Source organism: Aedes aegypti, chromosome 1 (genome assembly GCF_002204515.2).
Source record: "Aedes aegypti strain LVP_AGWG chromosome 1, AaegL5.0 Primary Assembly, whole genome shotgun sequence".
Taxonomy (NCBI): Eukaryota; Metazoa; Arthropoda; class Insecta; order Diptera; family Culicidae; genus Aedes; species Aedes aegypti.
In genome coordinates this window covers 279,288,325-279,302,973 of record NC_035107.1, presented here as the reverse complement: position 1 = coordinate 279,302,973, position 14,649 = coordinate 279,288,325, and the positions used below count along the sequence as shown (strand labels likewise).

The 14,649-nt window shown below is 43.0% G+C and overlaps 1 protein-coding gene across 1 annotated transcript in view; it reads right to left on the bottom strand.

Moving 5' to 3' along the window:
- Positions 1 to 412: 412 nt before the first annotated feature.
- LOC5576567 overlaps positions 413 to 14,649 on the bottom strand; it is a 247,241-nt gene continuing 233,004 nt past the window's right edge. The window contains exons 2-8 of the mRNA XM_021837939.1: positions 7,063 to 7,169; positions 6,813 to 7,001; positions 6,593 to 6,753; positions 6,425 to 6,530; positions 4,431 to 5,970; positions 4,225 to 4,363; positions 413 to 3,441 (exon numbers count right to left, since the gene is read on the bottom strand). Of these exons, the coding sequence (XP_021693631.1) occupies positions 1,272 to 3,441; positions 4,225 to 4,363; positions 4,431 to 5,970; positions 6,425 to 6,530; positions 6,593 to 6,753; positions 6,813 to 7,001; positions 7,063 to 7,169 (4,412 nt within the window). The 3' untranslated portion in view covers positions 413 to 1,271. The remainder of the gene's footprint in view (positions 3,442 to 4,224; positions 4,364 to 4,430; positions 5,971 to 6,424; positions 6,531 to 6,592; positions 6,754 to 6,812; positions 7,002 to 7,062; positions 7,170 to 14,649) is intronic.

The following is a 14,649-nucleotide window of genomic DNA, read 5'->3' as shown; positions in this document are numbered from 1 at the left end:
GAAGCTTTACCCATATTCTGCGATAACCGTTGTGCGATGTGCCTAGCCGAAAAGGAAATATTCTCCTCGCACAAAATATATAAACATGCGGCACCGTTTTGTAAGAGAAAAGTTAAAAAAAAGTTCAGCACGTCGTATCGGATTCGCAAAAGGCTGACGTATTTACAAATGTGGACCCGATTGCGAAATTTGCAGCCTAACGTGGCTTTTATTGACGATTGCTAGAGCATACTGTTGAGAAGCACAAAGCATTCCTCAAATAAGGTTTCCTTTCACGAGTCTAATGCAGTAGAACGGATGAAAACAACAACGGACAGAAGTGTGGTGATTGAAAGGTGGAAGCAGCTGACGATGACCACCTGAATAGCACGGGGTTCTTGGACTTTTTCGAAGATAAATATTCTCTTTCCGGTTTAATATTATAAAAGACTTTATTTCGTTAGAGTTGTATTCTCTCTTTCTCTCCTTCTCTCGATGACAATTGTTTATTTGATCACCTATATAAAAAGCAGTTTCACTTTACACAAATAGTATGCTGGATGATTACCCACTCCTTCTGCGGGGCTCTCCTTCTATCATTTTACAATTGATTAATATGCAAATCCTAGTAATCAGCTTACACTCAATCCTCTAAAAATCATTTATGATCGTTATGTCCTCTTCTCAACCTTGGTTTTGATTCGTTTTCGAACGTTTCAAATTCGTATCATTTTTCGCCTCGTTTGTCTTGGCTGTGATAATGGTCTCAAAATCCAATTTCCAATCCAACTCTTGGTCGGTTTACTTCCTCCATTATTTTCCATATAACAGTTTCACTTTCTTTCTTTGGTTACTATTTACAAACGAATGAGATTCTGAACTACGACGGACTTGTCTCGTTTTTTTATCTGCTCTCTAACTGCGACACGGGTAGGGGAGAAAAGAGCAGCAAGAAACAATAGAACTGGAAAACTGGGGGAAGGAGTTCTGGCGGATAGAGATCAAGCCGTACAGGATTACTGACAACACTTGCTTATCGAATATCTAATAACCTTTGTAACGTTTTGTAAAAACCGAAAACGATCTATTGCGCGTGAACTCTATTATCCTACTATGTTTCACATCGGTGATTTTGATTGTTATAATTCTTAGTCTCGGAAAACGGAACGAAGCGCGGGACATTTGAACCGCATTCTCTTTTTCATATTAACATAATATGAAACGGCTGATATTATGCGTTTTTTTCTAGTACGGGGCTTCTAAGTAGAGATGGCGCGAGGTTATGCAGCCTTCTACTTTTTCGTTTCGAATTTCTGCTGCAACGACGCCACGTTAGAAGACTTTCCGGGACCGGATCGAGCGGCCGCCGTCAGAATTTTGCTGTTGGTGGATGAGATCTTCGGCTTGACGACGCTCTCCGGCTTGGCTGGAGTTTTAGGTTTCTGCGCTGTGGAGGCGGAAGTCTTGGCCGCTGTGACTCCGCCATTTGCAATTCGGCCCTTTGGCGAAGGACTTCGCGTTCGGATCGATGAATTGCTGGTTGGTTTTCGACTACCGTTGGTGGTCGCAGTGATGCTGGGCGGTGTTGGATTGCGGTTCAGCTTCGGTGCCGTGAAAGAGCTGCTACCGCCGTTTGTGAGTTTTTCTTGGTTGATCTTGGACTTGGTGGCTGCCACGACAGATCCTGGGCGGTTGTTGCTGACGGAACTGTGATAAGGCTTGTAGGGAGCTGTTGTTGTCGTGGACTTTTTAGTTGACGCTGGAGGCTTGCTGGACTCGACAGGGCCTTCAAACTGTAGAGTGCTTAGGACGTTAGAGTTACCATTTCTAAAGCTACTTAAATTAGTTGAAACACTTTCTGGCTTTGATGGCGCCACCCGTGCGATCGGGGCGTTGATTGCTGACGGCCGCAGATAGCCACTGGACGTGGTGCTGACACTGGACTTGAGGTTGGCAGGGTACGGCTCGTCGTCTTCGTCCGTAGGGTCTCCCGCCGCGTCTTCATCGTCCTGAATCTCCGATGTGTTGACGTACGTGGGTTCGTCGTCCTCCTCTTCAGCCATAGGGGCCTGGGAGTTCTTGCGGGCACCTCCGTCCCTTTTCAACGTTGAAGCTATGTACACTGAATCGCTTCCGCGGCTTTCGATCTCGTTAACGATCTCTCCAAGAAGTCCCATACTGTCGGAACTCCCCGATGAGAGGGTAGCCTGAGGCGACATAATGCTCGGAGGTGATGGAGACTCGTCGATCACCGAGTAGATGTTGTCGTGCCCCAGGGCAGACGAAGATCCGTTTGAGGTTGCAGTGATGATGGAGTCTTCCACATCTTGGCAGTCATCGTAGTCGTTTCGTGGGGCAACGATTGTTACCGTCTTCGGAGGGCCCGGTTTCTGGTAGCCGTAAGTTTTTGGCATTTTAACTTCATTGATCGTGGGTGCTGGCGGGACAGGAGGCCGCGGCGGAGGCATAGTAGGACGTGATCCGACCATACTCTGAGGACGCTTCAGGGTCGAAGGTTTTCGTGGAGACTCGGTGGCGGCCTGCCCATCTCCAGGAACGCGTTTTTCTTTCGCTTCAGGATCCCTCATGCTCTTGGCACGTTGAACAGTTGCAGAGCCTGGACCCAGCACCGACTCGGTTTCGTTCAATTTGGGCATACTTTTGGCTAAATCGGAAGCTATGGGAATCGGGGCGGATATTTCCAGGTTTTTAAGCTTCTCTTTATCGACGATCTTGATGTTCTTGGGTTCAGCTTTAGGGACTTTTTCGTCCTTCTTTAGGTAGGAGGTGATGCGATTCAGTTTGCCTTCCTTGGACTTTTTGTCTTTGCTGGTTGGATTGATGAGGATCTCCGGAACCATGTTCTCTTCGGACCCACCGGGGTTGCTTTGTACCGGGGGTAAGACCGGAGCAGGTCGGATGGGAATTTTTGCGGTTCCGGTGTTAATTTCTCTGGAGGTGTTGGTGGACGATTCGAGAATGGGGCTGGAAATGATGGGACGCGCCGTAGAACCAGGGTTCAGAGGAGGTAGTGCTGGAGCACTCTCCATTTGGTGCTCGTGGTTGGCCAGTTTGTACCCGTTGATCTGATGGATTCCTGCCGGTTTATTGTAGGTGCTGTTACCGATCTGAACCGTGTGCGCGGGGACAGCTGGCTTAAACTTTGGAGCAGGGGGAGCTGGTCTACTAGGGACGGTACTGCTCGTGTCTTCACTGTACTTTGAAACCGGGTGGACAAACGCTACATTGGGGGACTTGAGGGTGGCTCCTGGCTCGGGAAGGGGTTTTAAGGTGAAGCCTTTGAATTTACCGAACATATTGTTGTTACTGATGAAGTCTACGTCGTTCGATGGCCTCAACAAAGCTGAGTTCATGTCGTCCGGAGAGTTGGGCGACGAAGGAACCATCGTGTGCGTAGATCCGGTACTTCGCGACGAGTCGCTCTTCATATTGTTGGTAGACCTAAAACAAAAAGCGACGTCACATTGAATTGCCACAGTTGATCTCCGTTAGGAGATTTTATAGGTTATGTCTGTTCTACAAGAAGGGTGCACAGCAGTTCATAATCATCTGGGAATACTCCTCCTAAATTGTCGATGATCCACTGGATGCACCCTTCTATTTCCGAATAATCGGAGTAACACCTACCCAACAGCGATAAATGCATGTGTTTGTGTGTGTACGTGTGATACCATGCGACTAAAAACTACACACCAAGATGATGAAGAAACGACCAATACATAAAAACCGGATTAGAGACATATCAGTATTCGGATTAGTGAACCAAAAATAAATGATTTGTTTTTTTACTTCCAATACTAAAATAAGGTTAGGAACGGCAATACATTTAAAACAACCACAGTTGACATGATCACAAAATCCATAAGTTATTATTATTAGCGAACACAAACACAGACGTAAGACTAGCCTAAAAACTAAATTAAAATCATGCGGGCTTATAAATAAATATGAGAACTGACAAGACAAATTAAGCTTATTTCCAATGACAAGAAGCGAAATGGTTTGAACTCTTAACCGAACTAAAGATGCAACTCCGTGCTAGTGTTTAGTAACTCGGGATTAGTACTAGAAACCAACTGCAAGCCACTGATTTGGACATGCGGTTTATTAGAAGTTTTATTGCTGGAGGTATTATTTCCGGCGCAACCAGAAGAAGTAGCAGAGCTAGCGACTCGGCACGTTTGAAACACATTGCTAAGCGAACGCTTGGTTTGTTGTACGTACACGGATGGTGGCTTGCGAGGCTTCTTGGCGCTTCCGCCGTGGTCCTGCCGACAGTAGTACACCACGAAGGCGAAGATGGCGCAGGTTGGGACCACTCCACAGAAGAAGATGTACAGGAACCGTGTGAAGCCGCTGCCAGCTGAAAATGAAAATTAAATTGAGTGTTAGCATCGTTTTGAAACTTCTTTTTTGCTCAGTGTACTCACCATTTGGATCCGATGCCGGCCCACTGTCTTCTGAGCCTCCGTTTCCGGGACTGTTGCACAACGGCGGTCCGAAGCCCTTGTTGCAATGGCAGTGTCCTTCGCTATTGCAGATACCGTTCCCGTTGCAATTCTCCGGACACTCCACGCCACTGCCTTGCGCTCGAAGACTTTCCACGGCCATGCACACCTGGTTCAGGCACATCTTCCCCTCGCCGCACTTTGCTCCATCTGGGGCCAACCCTGGGTCGACCTTCTGCAGACCCAAATCCACGATCGCCGACCGACATGGAATCACGCTCCCGTTGTAGGTCATGAAGCTGTGCGACAGAATCGCCACCGACTCCATTCCGAACTCCAGTCGCTCGTTCAAATGCCGACAGTGCAGCATACCGCAGTACACGTCGCCTTCGTCACACTTGACGTACTCGTTCTTCACTCGATTGTAGCCACAGTTGCCGTGCCTCGTTCCTTCCTCATTTTTCTTGTAGCACTGCTCCGAAGACTTCCCCGTTGGACCCCATAGTAAACGACACTGATCGTTCTGCGACCTGCACGATCCCTTGTAACAGAACGCCTTCCCATCGTCGCAAACCTCTGTATCTCTCTTGAAGACATCGTTCGGGCAGTACTCCGATTCCCCGGAGCAATACTCCGGCAAGTCGCACTCTCCTTCCGCTTCCCGACAAACCGTTCCACCCGGCTTCGGTTTGCAAGTGTCCAGGTCACAACACTCTCCCGTTGCACAGGACGCATTAGAATGCAGCATACATGTCCTCGGATTGCAGCAAGAATTCTCGCAATGATCCGGCAATCCACAGTCGCACTGTTCACCAGGTTCCACAAAACCGTTCCCACAAACTGGAGAATCAAAAAGCTGCGTCGGCTTATTCTTCAAACAGTAGTTCATCCCATGGTGGAACGCCAAGTTCAGCTGATCGATGCTACAACTGCTCCAGTGTTTTGGCGCGATCGAAGAACTTGAAGCAGACATAATGCACCTCTCGTCTTCGCACTGACAATCCGGCGTATCGTGCTCCATTCCGAAGTTGTGACCCATCTCGTGCGCCACCGTAGTAGCCTGCACCCCGATCACCTCGCTGTGATACATCTCCACGCCTCCACTGAACTCGTACGTACAAATAGGTCCCTTGAGCGCCTTCCCCACTACACCACCTTCAAAGTGCTCCTTCGTAAAGAGCTGCGCATTGTCGTTCGGATGATCCTTGAACAGCACCTTCTTGCGGTAGTGCAGGAAGTTCTTTAGCGTGATCTCCCCATCGCTGGACAGTTCAATTTCGTTCGCTTCGTTCCAGATCACCACTCCGACCAGACCGATGAAGATGTTGAGCGGTTCGTATAGGGCGTTGATGATGTTGGTGATATCCTTGCAGTACTGCTGCACGACTTTAAAATTTTCCTTCATGCTCTTGAACATCTTGTTGTCGATGACGATCACCAGCTCGACGTAGCTCGAATGCTTGTTGGCATTGTACGGGCCCCGGATGGGGGAGGAGGATTTGCCGGGTGCGGCTCGCTTGTGCTGGAGATAGACGATGGGAAGTATTGGGAAATAGATTAGATATCTACTTTTTGTCTATGATGAAAGGTATCTTTTGATTTGGCAACATAAAAATCCTGTAGATCTACAGGAGCATCGCTAAAAGCCTAAGCTATCAACCAATGAATCAGTAAATACACGTATTTCTACCTCAACTGTAAGACCCTCTTCAATATCGTGTATTAGACTTGAGTACACGACACTGAAGACGGCTTTACAATTGAGGTCAAAATACGGGTATCTGTCTCAGGATACAAACTCTAGTGAAATTACATGTTATAATACTAAATTCGGTTTTCATTTTTTACCACCGAGGTTATGATGTTGAACATCATGGTTTTCTAGGAGTTCCATCTCTGGGTTCTTCAAATACTCCAAGTGAATTTTAGCCATTCATACTTATCCTAGAGCTCAACCGAGTTCGCCTGATACTTACCCTCGACAGCCGCTGGAACTCCGACTCCCGATGTAGATCCGGATCGTGGGTGTGATTGGCGCCCCCTTCGTAGCCACATTTCCCATGCGTTAGTAGATCCGAATGTCTATAAGATCGTGAGATGTCAATACGCAAACTCTAGGTATTAAAGTGGACCAGTTCACTTACCGATAGATGTAGTGATCTGCGAGGTCTATACTGCTCGAGTCCCCATCGACCGGAGCATCGCTTTCGATATAGTACGTTTCGTGCCCATCGTAAACCACTCCGCGGACTCCACGGCAGGTCGACAGGGCCACGCTGGACTCCGGGTTGTTTCGAATTTTACCCTGAAAAAATGGCAAGCATTGAATTGTTCTGAACAGTTAGGAGCAATCAGACGACTCACCCTATAGTGGCACAGTTCCACCTGGTCGGTACGATTGTACCGCTCGACGGCCTTACCGGCCCCGTTCGGCAGTTGATAACGGAGAAAGTGGCCCCGCGGGACCAGCTGTTCGTTTAGTTGTAAATCTAATATCACATCTTCTTGACTTAGCCTATAGGTTAGCGTTAGGTGCGACGCGTGAAGCCCGTTCTGGAACGAAGAAACGGAATTGTTATTACAAGTTCCGGACGAATTGAGCGTAGGAACCTACCTCTTCACGGGTGCTCGTTAGTGAACGTTTATGGCGACCGTGAACCAGTCGCGGTTGGATTCTGCTGAATCGCGAGAATTCTTTGGATGGATGAAGTCGATTGTCATCTGCTGCAAATAATTGAAGAAAGGAAGAGAAACGAAATTTGATTGAAATTTGCTGTAGAGAGGTGACGTAGGTTTGCGTTGATAACGAAGCAACGACAGGTCTTATCATCGCACTCGGAATGTAAATTATGGCGTGGAAAAGACAACGGCGATAACCTCGTAGCTTTGCCAATCAATCAGTATCTCTTTGGTTCTCTTTGGTGATGGTGAAGGAACGGGAAGCCCCATTGCAAATCCTTGCAATCCGATTAGTGGTGGAATTTATGGCAATAGCATGCGATGGAGAGTGCAGAACGGAGATTTTCCACTAGCGTCAATGGGAGTAGAAGTACTCGAGTGCCATTGAATGTTACACTCCAATGAAGTGTATCTTGCAAAATAGACTGCCGACTACATTTTTATGTTTTAGAATCTTTTAACCCTTCAGTCGTCGCGCGGTTTGTCACCGTCAGAACCACCACGCTGATGCTGTGTACGATAAGCGAGGTTTTTTCACCACTGTTGTACAAAATACAACAGCGCGACGACTTAAGTGTTAACCTAGGACTAGCTAGACTACTAGAATGTACGTATAACGAAATCACCTTTTGCGTTATGCGATGCTTATGTGTGCAAAGTTTCCGTATAAGATGTCGTCAAAGTTTCCGTATAAGATGTACACTACCCGCCATAAGTATGGAATCGCATCATCTAGTATTGCAACACCTCAATTGAATATTGCAGCACCCCAAAATGTTTAGCATCACTCGTAAGCTATTACACTAATGACGCAATATCTTGGAAACCTTACTTTCTAGAATGCTGCGGTCTTCAGCAAAGTTGTTCAGAAGCCTTACGGCGTTCATCAGCTGAAATTTTTAATGCGCCATTTTGCCGCTACGTGGCGCTAGTGTGCATGTAATTTGGTCATATTTTAGACGGTTCTTGCTCATGAACCTGATTACTTAGAATGTTCGTGTCTTCAGCAAAGTTGTTCAGAAGCTTAAAAGCAATCTGAGGCAGCACTGATTGGTTAGCAATTTTGCCGCTACGTGGCGCTAGTGTGCATGTAAATTGGTCATATTTTAGACGGCTCTAGCTCATGAACCTGACCACTTAGAATGTTCGTGTCTTCAGCAAAGTTGGTCAGAAGCTTAAAAGCAATGTGAAACAGCACTGATTAGTTAGCAATTTTTCCGCTACGTGGCGCTAGTGTGCATGTAATTTGGTCATATTGTAGACGGCTCTGGCTCATGAACCTGACCACTTAGAATGTTCGTGTCTTCAGCAAAGTTGTTCAGAAGCTTAAAAGCAATGTGAAACAGCATTGATTGGTTAGCAATTTTTCCGCTACGTGGCACTAGTGTGCATGTAAATTGGTCATATGTTAGACGGCTCTGGCTCATGAACCTGACCACTTAGAATGTTCGTGTCTTCAGCAAAGTTGGTTAGAAGCTTAAAAGCAATCGGAGACAGCACTGATTGGTTAGCAATTTTACCGCTATGTGGTGCTAGCGTACAGTTGAGAAAGTAGAAGATCGATTCATAACATTTCATTCACGATTTTCACGACAAAACGATCATTATACATTACACTCTTTTTGCATGAAACATAAAACTATACAAGATACCCACCGTATTTTTTTCATAGTAAGCAAAGTAAAGTCCTAAACGCGTCTTATTTCAATGTTGAGTGGCGGGTCTATTTAAAGTCTTGCAGATTTACCTATTGGAAGTGTCACAGAGAACAGACGTTCATCTTTAATCGTCAGCGTGTGTAAAGCTTTGTACGGGACATTTGAAAGTATGTCGTTATGCTCCTGTTACGCGGCGCTGTCATCAGATCATAGTAGCTTCAATTTTGCCGCTTTTTACACTTTAGCGCTAGTGTCACCATAAAAAATTGCCACCTGTCGCTAGCGTTGCTTTGTGTGCCAATGTATGTTGACGTTTACTAGCGCCATCGTGTGGTCGAAACGAGTTTGTATGTCGCGCTGTCTGCGTTGGCGGCGCTGATGATTTACTCTAACCTTTACACATGGTTTTGATGGAATTTTGTTCGAGCCTCTATTTCTGTTCTCTGTGTTTTAAGCAAGTACTTCTTGTGATCCACATAAAATAGAAAGCTCGAGTCACCGGCAAACTTGTTCAGGATGTCAAGGACATTCGGAAAGCAAATTTTTTAATTGAAAAAAATACACTTGCGTGAGCAAATTAAATTATAAAATTAAGGATTTCAAGTGAGTTATATCTTCTAATCCAGAAAAGATAGTCTTGAATATCCAATGATTTAGACCTGAATCACTAATAAATAAAGTAAATCAAGACTTAATCACTGTTATATGAAGTGAATCGGACCTGAAACTCTTGACTATGATGTCATATCTGAATTACTTAAATATGAGGTGATCAAATATGATTTGCTAAAAATTAAGTAGATAATCCAGCATCTCTTGAAAACAGTGATGCATTTTGAACTGAACGCGAGCCAAAACTGAACCGAGCAAGTTCAAAAAATGCACTAGAACGCAGTAGACAGTGAACTTGCGAGCCGGAGCCTGCCGCTGCTCTCGAACGGCCCGTTCAGATCGCAATGCACTACAATGGTAATTAAAGCATAGATTTAGGTATTTACTTGGAAACTATGTCTTGAATCAATAATAAAATCAATTCAATCATAAATGAATATATTATGTCTTGCTTTGTTCACCTCATAAACAATTTTGGCACGATAAAATGCCGTGAAATCTGTCAGAACAATCTGCGTTCAAAATTTTGCTCATTAGAGTTCAATTTTTTGAACTGAACAATGAGCAAGCCTACTTGATCGCTCCGTTCCAAAAAATGAACTGGAACGCGAACTGAACGCGTTCAAATGCATCACTGCTTGAAAATGAAGTAAATCAGTCCTAAATTATTTGAACATGAAGTGAATCAGACCTAAATAATTAGAAATTGAAGTGAATCAGTCCTAAACTGCTTGGAAGACATTAATCGCTGGAAAATGCAGTTGAATGAAATTCGAAATGAATCAGATCTGAATTACTTGAATATGAATTAATTAAGACCTGAATCACGTGAATTTGAAGTAATTCGGATCTGTATTACTTGAATATACAGTTAATCAGACCTGAAGCACTTGAATGAATACGCACTGAATCCAAATCAAATCACTTAGATATGAAGCAAATCTAACATGAATCTGCACACTTGAATATCAAGTTATATGGATCACTTGTACATGGAGCGAATTATTAGAGTCTGAGGTGAATCAGACATGAATCACTTGAAATATTTGAGAATTATGTGATTCAAACCTGAAACAGTTGAATATGAAGTGAATCAGATATGAATCATTTGAATATGGAGCAAACTGAATCACTTGAAAATGAATCTTGAATATGAAGTGAATCAATCCTGAATCACTTGAATATGAAGTGAATCAATCCTGAATCACTTGAATATGAAGTGAATCAATCCTGAATCACTCAAAATGAAGTGAATCTGACGCGAATCAATTGAATATGGAGTGAAAAAGACCTGAGTAACTTGAACATTGAGTGAATCTGACATGTTTTTTTTTAATATGGAGAACAAACCTGAAATACTTGAATATGAAGTACCGTCGTGCGGGGTGACATTGGTCCATAAGGGTGACTTTGGGCCAACATTTTTACAGCAAGCTAACAACCAAATAATGAAAACAGTGTATCAAGCTTCTAGAATGCGTTACAAATAGCCAATAGATGGTCATAGATTAGTTTTTTGGCGCTCCTACTAGCCATGACATGCATCGAAAGAGGCGGTCAAAGTCACCCCCTAGGCCCAATGTCACCCCGCACGGCGGTATATAACTGAAGCGAATACATACTGAAACATATGAATATGAAGAAAATCAAACATTTTTCACTTGGGTATGAAGTGAATCAATACGAATCACTTGAATATAAAGTCAATCAATCCTGCATCACTTGAATATGAAGAGGTTTTGTAGAAGTTAATCATACCTGAATCACTAGAATATGAATCAGTTCTGACACACCTGAATGTACAATGGATCAGACCTGAATTTCAAGTTCAAGAAGTTCAATCTCACATGATCACTAGCGCCACACAGCGGCAGAATAACGAATCGTACTGGAAACATATATGGTAGAATCTCTACAAAAATACATGAAAAAAGGCATACAAAATCATTGAAAGATTTGATGTAAGTGTTACTGACCGAATTTCTTAAGATATTATTAGTGAAGTTCCTGGAATTCTTTAGAAATCCCTGAAGAGTTTCCTAATGATGGATATCTGGATATTTTGAAGATTTTACTAAACGAGTTCCAGGAATAATATATGAATTTCGAAGGCATCCACGAAGAAATTTCTGTAGTCATTCCGAGACGAATGCTCAGAGACATTCCTTTTGAAATTCTGGAAAAAATATTAAAAAAAAATACTGTCGAACAATCCAGGTAAAACGCGTAGGAGAATACCTGGAGAACTTACTGCACCCTCTGAAAAAAAAACCTTGTCTAATGTCTGAATAAACTACTGGTGATATTATTATAGGCAATTTCCATATTGGCGTTGCTAGGATTTTTCCCTGAAGGGGCCTAGGGGGGCCTAGCAAATTCTTGTTCTATAGAAGTAATGTAAATCATCATATTCACATTGTCACAAATTTCGCAGTTTGCATAGATTTATATTGATTTCTTTTGTCTGTAATTTTGTCTAATATCGCTGCACATCTGTGATTTTTACGAGAAATATTTAATCTTTGTCTAATCCAGTAAAAAAAACTCCTTCAAGAATGCTTCAAAGAATTCATGAGGAATATCTCTTGTGATTCTTCCACGAAATACCCAGGTATACAGCCATGTGCTTCTTAGAATTCCTCCTTCATGACTTGTTTCTGTACTTTTCGATGAACTTTCTGCAAGAACTTTTTTACTAGTTTTTACAAAGTTACTTCTAAGATTTCCCGAGAAAAACAATCCTAGGATTATTAATTATAGTTAAACAAAGTTTTCCTGAAGTATTTTTTAGGCTATCGTGATCTGAAATTATTTGAAACATTTCTTCAAGAAGGTCATTTACGTACTTATTACATGTAAACTCCAACTCAAGTATAAAATATCATCCAGTTGTGCATTAGTAATTTATTTAGGATCTTCTATAATTACTAAGAATTTCTCCAAGAAATTGTAGGAGTCCCAGTGAAATTCAAGATCATCATGCAAGGATTGTTTCAAAAATTTTTCAGAGAGTTCAGAGAGTCAACATTTTTTCCAACTTTATCTTCGAAAATGTTCCTAACGTTTCTCTTAATCTTACTTCAACAAATTTTCAAAAAACCTCTCGGAAATTCTTCAAGCATTGCTTGAAAATAAATAAATCTTCCAGGTGTTACTCTAAGGATTCCACCTAATATTCCATAATATTCTTATAAGCATTTGCAATTCATTCTTGAGCTTCTTACAAAAAAAATCTTCTCCATCAGGTTTTCTTTCGGGCTCTAGATATCTATCCACTCTCCATTTGTGGTTCAAAACCGACTCCAGGAATTCATCAATACTTTTTTAGAAATTTCTTTGCCAATTACTCTACGAATCACTCCATTCGTATATCGTGTGGCAGGTACGATGATACTCTATGCCCAGGGAAGTCAAGGAAATTTCCATTACGGAAAGATCCTGGACCGACCGGGAATCGAACCCAGACACCTTCGGCATGACTTTGCTTTGTAGCCGCGGACTCTAACCACTCGGCTCAGAAAAGCTCCGAAGGTTTTCATGGAGACATTTTTGTAGGCATTCCGAGAAGAATGCTCAGAGGTATTCTTATGGAATTATGAAAGAATTGATGGAAAATTAAATGCAAGAATCGCTGTGGAAAATTCGAAGTAAAACACGATGAGATATACATGATGAATTTCTTGTAAAAAATCTGTAGAAATTCCACCAGGATCCGCTGAAAAAAAAAATGTCCGTTCCCTGAACAAACTGCTGTGGAAATTCAGAGAAATCGTTAGAAAAATTCTTGAACAGAGCATGGGAAAACATTGAGAAAAGATCAAAACGATCTCTCGAAAGAAAATTTGAAAAAAATTAAGAAATTATTTAAAAGTTTTAGAAGAATTTCTAGTCTAACAATTTCTCCAAATCGTGAAGATAAGAAGACACAAGAAGAAACAAGAACACACAAGAAGACGCAAGAAGACAAGAAGTAAAAGAGTAAGAATTATAAGAAATATAAGGATCGTTGTGTCAATGATCCAATGCAACCAATAAAATAAATAAGTAAGAATGTTGCATTGAAGTTGCTACTAGTTCTGGGTGTATTCAATTGCCGAGCGGACTTGCTTGTTTATACAGATCTTCACCATCTCGCCGTATCGACATTCGAACGGCTGTGACTGACTGACTGGAAAGAGGGTGGGTTTTAAAAACGGATTGCAAACAAGGAAGTCGGTATGTGTTCCGACATGTGTATGTAACTAAAAGCAAGCAAACACAGTTGCTCTTATCTGTCTCGAAGCCACTGCTAGAAGAGCACTATACTGTGTGTAGACTTCAATCCTGGCGCGGGGCAATAAAATGGGATTGATTTTGTTGTGCTCGCTGCATTGGGTTGTAACGCTAAATCTTAATTATGACCGCTCGTTCAATGGTAAAGCTGCTTTCATTCGAAGGAAAAAGGCGGTCAGTACTAATATGTACACCATTAACGGTTATTTGTAGCGCGTTGTGTCGGAGCTGGTTCGGCCAGCAATGACAAAAGCAACAGAAACAAGGCTACGATGCTGGATTTCAACTGAAGCAACAACGACTAAAAAACAACTGCAGCCAGGCGAGCATCAGACTTGTGGTGGGCCGATGCACTTTCCTCCTCCTCCTGATGGCGATGGGCGAATATGGTGTTTTGTCTTTGTAAGGAAACTGGACGTTGCGATGCATCTTTGGAGCTCATAACGGTCGCCAGACAAGACGTCCAACGGAATTAGGTTGATGAAAGCGCTGCTGAAACGAATCAACCTAATGCACGTTGAAAAGTGCTGATCGCTAATCGGTGTCGGTTTGTTCACGCTGGGTTCCTACCAAGGTAAGCTAAGAGTTCGAAACAAAAATATCCATTAGTCGATTCGAGTCTTTACTTCAGCTCTTGTCAGGAATTGTTATGATTACAGTTCAACCATTCCGGTTTCCAATCCCATCGTCATGCAAATAACACGCTGTTTGAAGAGTAAATATCAAAATCCCAGTTGAAAGCTTCAGCAGAATAAGCCTACAGTGGTCGTATCTCGTTTGGTTCTCATCTTTCATTTCTTTCAATCAATATTTCCCAGCCAGCCTCCCCGGTTCAATCACTTAGGCGCCAACCAGTGGATTATTACGCAATCCCTGGCACGGCAGGACGCACTCCGGTGGTGGTTCCAAACAAAACGATTCCCATTGAAATTCAGTTCGTTTCTCACCGGATTAATGTCACTTTCCTGAGCGGAGTCAGT